At 38.9% G+C, this 5014-nt stretch overlaps 1 protein-coding gene across 2 annotated transcripts; it reads right to left on the bottom strand.

The window, feature by feature from the left end:
• Nucleotides 1-1333: 1333 nt before the first annotated feature.
• LOC125273288 (zinc finger protein 862-like) lies at nt 1334-3763 on the bottom strand. Of its 2 annotated transcripts, XM_048198485.1 has the most exons (6): nt 3028-3763; nt 2773-2892; nt 2535-2684; nt 2297-2441; nt 2034-2187; nt 1334-1934 (listed from the first exon to the last, which is right to left on the bottom strand). In XM_048198485.1, exons 1-6 carry the CDS (start codon nt 3322-3324, stop codon nt 1757-1759), a joined length of 1044 nt encoding a protein of 347 aa, XP_048054442.1. In that variant the 5' UTR covers nt 3325-3763; the 3' UTR covers nt 1334-1756. The 2 variants fall into 2 exon arrangements, with proteins under 2 accessions (XP_048054442.1, XP_048054443.1); XM_048198486.1 differs by lacking the exon at nt 1334-1934 and having other exon boundaries at nt 1941-2187.
• Between the last annotated feature and the right edge of the window lie 1251 nt (nt 3764-5014).

A 5014-nucleotide genomic window follows, 5' to 3' on the forward strand; every position in this document is an offset into this window, starting at 1 on the left:
GTATGTTTCAGTTTTACAAAAAAGAGAAAGAAGAGGAAAGAACATAACAGTAAAAACCCTCAACTTTACTCCTGCGTCTGACCTTTTTTGACTCCTGTTAGCTATCTGTCAGTTTTGCGTAGATGAAACACGCATCTGGGACAGAATAGTAATGTAAAATAGAAAAGGGAATAAAAACCATAACACTCGTGAATATGTAAATCAGTTTTTATTTTAATAACATTTGTGAAATAGAAAATAGGAAAATGCATAAATTCAAAAAGAAATAAAACTAATTTGAAAAATTATTCAAATAAAACTAATTGAAGATTGGTCCAATAAGGAGAGCGAAGAGTTAGCCCCGCCCTATGATCGGAGCTGTGCAACAGAGCCATATGGCTCTGAGGATGAAGCGAGAACGCGCAAATGCGAGAGAAGCAGCAGTTCCGACGCGGTCCTGAAAAAGAAAAAGAAACAGAATTAGAACACATAAATCAACAGTTGTGTCAAGTGAAATAACAGATTTTGAGAGAAAAGAATGTGAATTGAATGTCGTCAGTTGATGCCAGCGCAAACTGTTATAGATGAGAGAGAAACTTCCAGAGGTTGGAGTTTTGCCTGTCTGAAAACTTCATAACTAGAAAATTCTAGAAAAAGGAACTGGTGAGCCATGCCCATATAAGGATCGAGCTACGTGAATCAAGAAAGTGGTAGGATTGTGCACACGTTTTTCCTTCGTTTTTTCTGACTGAACTGTGTTGCTCAGAACTCAATTGCGGAAGACGGATCTCGTGTAAGCAGCACTGAACTGAGTTAAAGTTTGGTGAAACCCTAATCCACATTGGGACTCTTATTGTGAGCATTAAGGTTTATCTATTGTAATTTCTTTTTTTTTCTACTGATTTTCTACTCTCAAATTCCACTGTTAAATTATTTGGTTTTATTTTTAATTAATTTTTGTTGTTTTTCTGAAGAACAAGAGTGAAAAAGGTATTTCAAAGTGTCATTTGAAAGAATTGTATTCACAGGGAACTACACTAACCTTTTCCACTAGTGGTACTAACTTTTTCAGTTACTGGCGCAAAACATGATTTGGTCGCACAAATTATTTATAGTAAGCCACTCTGGATAATAATGAACAATAATGAAACTGTATTGCATACAGATGTGCTTTTTATTTTACTTGCCATCTTTTAAACCGCATGCCTTCTTGTTTTCTTTAACATTGCAGTAAATCTATCCCAACCAATAAAAAATACAGTACACAATAAAGTGCAAAATGAATTTCTTTTGGATTTCAACATGCTATGGTTGGCACAGATGGGCAGACTCCTGAACTCCTTAAGGGAAAATAAAATAAACATAATCCATAAAATAATATAATAATAGATTTTCAGCAGCTATTGACTTTTCTGTATTAAAGATACAAAAAAAAAACAATGCATGTCCACTTCACAGGACATCCCCCTCACATGCCAAAATCGATTGGCCATTGTGTATAGTGGGGCCTCCTTGCCCTTTGCCCCTGCGAGAGCCAGTTCTGCACACTCTCTCTGGCATCAAAGTCAATCAGTTCAGGCCCCTCTACACTGATTCTGATAAGGTCTTCTACAGTGTCTGAGTGAAGATTTGCTCTTATGTCTAATTTAATTCTTTTCTGTGTAGAGAAACCTCTCTCACAGACAGCAGCAGAAATAGGGAGTACCAGCATGATCTGGATCAGGTGTAGGATGTTCTAAAAAACACACACAAAAAAACAGGTATAATAATATATATATTAAATGTGTGTGTGTGTGTGTGTGTGTGTGTGTATATATAATCTGCTAAAAACAAAACCACTTGCCTTATAATCTGAGCAGTATGGCTCAATGATATACACATCTTTAAAAGATGTGTATATCATCATCTTCATGGCCTGAAATTCTTCCTTGGCCAGTTCTGGATTGCACCCATTCCTGGGATTTTTAATAGACATTTAATATAGTTAATCATATTGTGTTATATTATGTTAACTTGAAAACAGTCTGAAGGGGGTGGGTGTGGTACATATACACCTTCTCAGGACTGTGGAGAAATGCTCCAAGAGAAACTCTACATCCTTCACACTGTGGTCCCAGAGCGTACGTTTGTCATCTGGCCAGGCATGGTGGTTGAAGGCATTAAAGGACTGGACCGCTGTGGTCGTTGGTGTGTCCTTTGTGTTCTTCTCTATCAGCACAAATTAAAGAGAAATTCTGAGATTCAATGAATGCATTATATCAACATAGAAGTTAAGTGTGTCCTTTTGGATGTAATTGCAATATTATAAACAACTTACCCAGCAGGCTACTGAGTCTGTTTCTCAGATGTTTCACAGTGGACTCACATGTCCTTTCAATTGCTCGCTGCAGTCCGGGGGCAGCTTGGCTGATGGATTCGCCTTCCACCAGTTTTGCAGCCTCCCCTTTTGAAAGGTTGACTTCCTGGATTAAAATAAAATATGAAATAGTAGAACATTCTGTACATTTTACAGTTTATTTCTAATATTAAACACCAGATAACCTAAATATATTTACTTGAAACTTGAACTCCTGTCTTTCATTGTCCTGATTCTGGTGGCGCTGCTCTTGCATGGCAGCACAGAAGGTGCTTAGTTTTCCACCAGGTTTGGGTTGGGCTGCCAAGGCTTCTATGGTGACTAAAAGGTTTTCAATCCCACTGACAGCCTGGCACACAATCATTTGTTTAGCATGTATATTTATTAATGATTAATAATATGTATTTCACCCAATCCCCCTCTTACCCAACCCTTACTTGAGGTAGGATGATATCATTTCTCTGCAAAAGTAGGCTGAACTGACTAATATAAGAGAAAAGGTCTGCCAGGAAATGGCAGAATGCCACAAAAGTCCCGTCCTCGATAGTGAGTTTGATCTGCAATGTAATGTAAACACACAGATCAACCACATTATTAATCATTCCTGCCTATGTAAAAAATGACTTAATAATCATTCTGATATCATAAAATACTGAAACTCTTGACACTTGTCACCATGTGAAAAGTATTACCTTTTTGGCTCTTCCAGCAATTTCCGCATTGGCTGAGGCACCTGCCAGGTGGTCCATATGCAAATAAACAGCAGTAAACTGTCCTGGGCTTTGGAGAGCGTGGTCTTTTCCTTGTTTGAGGAATGTTTCCAGAGACCTGGACACATGGGGCAGCCACCTAGTCCCCTTCACTCCACTTTGAGCATTCGCATTGACCCCGATGTCTGTTCCCAGCTCCCTGAGTTCCCTCATAGATTTGGGGCTAAAATGGTATGTTTTCCAGACCAAGTTTAGCAGGTCATACACCTGCCCTATCATTGGGATCTCCTGCTGTACAGCTAGCAACCCCAGCTCCAATCTGTAGACAGAATAGTATATAATGTCAGAATAAGTTTTAACTTACTTTTGCTATGCCAGTTACAACATCTGTACATATTACAATGATATGCTATACTCTAGCGGTACAATCTATGATATGATAATAAACTAATAGTAATAATAATAGAAAAAAACAAGCAATAATACAAGACTGACCCTAATAAAAAAAATGTAATTAACAGCACCAAAAATATATATACAGCTACTGAAAAAATTAAAAGACCACTGCAAAAGCAATGTTTCTCTTTTTTACTGTTGATAGGTATGTGTTTCGGTAATATGAACAATCTTGTTTTGTTCCATAAACTTCTGACAACATTTCTCAAAGTCAAAATAAATAACATTCAGAGCATTTATTTGCACAAAATGCAGGGTCGGCGCCACGGGGGGGCCCCAGGGGGGCCCCAGAGGGCCTGGCCCGGCCACCTAGGTTACTGTGCCCCCTCACCTCTAGTCAGCACACCACCATGCCTCGAAACGCGATTTCAGCTGTTGAGACTCAGCAACAGGCACAGTGACGGTTCCACTGTGCCCTCTTATTCCTGACATATAATTATATATATTTAAAATATATATATATATATATATATATATATATATATATATATATATTTTGTAAATTAATTTAGTTTTACTAGGATCAAATCAGCTTTGCAACTTTGCATGAAAAACTCGCGACAGACAATTAACTAAATTACGTCACTAGCAGCTTGTATGTAATTGGTTGAAATATGACTGTATACGTCATGACGTTAAGTATTCTTTTTTCAGTCAACTTCTACTCATTATTCAATTCATAATAATCTGTATTCGTCTAAAACACCTAACGCGCTTGATCATTCAAGTGTAAGGAACCTGAGGGGCCACTTTTGGACATTTCCTGCTTCCACATGTTGGGTGTTGCTTTCAGAGTGTTCATAGGCTGTCACCTAACAGCATTAGTCGATGGGTGCAGGAGTCAAGTCGTCACCTGAAATAACAACATTAAGGCAGGTTGTACATTAAGATGAAAGTACAGCAGGATGCATCTCTGTGTCACACAGTCCCTTCAGGTGTGTACTGTGCTGACTGGATGCTGCAGCCGCTGGACATGTCTGTGATCCTCTTGGTCAGGTTTGCTTCCACCTGCACTTGGCTGTGGTGGTATTCTGTCTGTAGAATGACTGGTTGTACCAAGTCTGTTGTGTTGGTCAGCATGAGCAGAACGTGTCAGGAAAGTCCCATTACACTTTGCGGAAACACCTGTGTCCTCCCCAGGTTTAATTGATTCTGTGAGAAATCCTCGGTTACCTTCAAGTAGAAGGTCTGGTTTGCCGGGCAGGTCAAATCTCCATGGGTGAAGGATTCATTTAGCTGATGATGCTCCATTGCGTGCCGGACACCTGAACAACCTCTGAGTGACCATTCAATACTTGAACACTGATGAAATTGGTGTTATTGTAAGATGAGGAAAAGGGTTGTTGGAAAAACAGAATAACACAAAATAACACATGATGAACATGTCAAAAGTGCGAGTGGTAAAGAAGGTCTCCCTTTCAGAGTCCTATCTTTAGAGCAGGTCTCATTTAATCACCAGATTCTTCACTATGATAGTGGAATTTAGACTTGGTCTGGATGCAATAAAGGCAAG

Source organism: Megalobrama amblycephala, linkage group LG8 (assembly GCF_018812025.1).
Source record: "Megalobrama amblycephala isolate DHTTF-2021 linkage group LG8, ASM1881202v1, whole genome shotgun sequence".
NCBI classification, from domain to species: domain Eukaryota; kingdom Metazoa; phylum Chordata; class Actinopteri; order Cypriniformes; family Xenocyprididae; genus Megalobrama; species Megalobrama amblycephala.

What these genes read in the sequence shown, in the direction of transcription:
- LOC125273288 (XM_048198485.1), bottom strand. Translation starts at nt 3,324, where the DNA reads ATGATAGGGCAGGTGTATGACCTGCTAAACTTGGTCTGGAAAACATAC. An exon ending in CAGACTCAGTAGCCTGCTGG is followed by an intron (nt 2,188 to 2,296) that starts GTAAGTTGTTTA and finishes TTGTGCTGATAG; the next exon opens with AGAAGAACACAAAGGACACA. An exon ending in TTCTCCACAGTCCTGAGAAG is followed by an intron (nt 1,935 to 2,033) that starts GTGTATATGTAC and finishes TAAAAATCCCAG; the next exon opens with GAATGGGTGCAATCCAGAAC.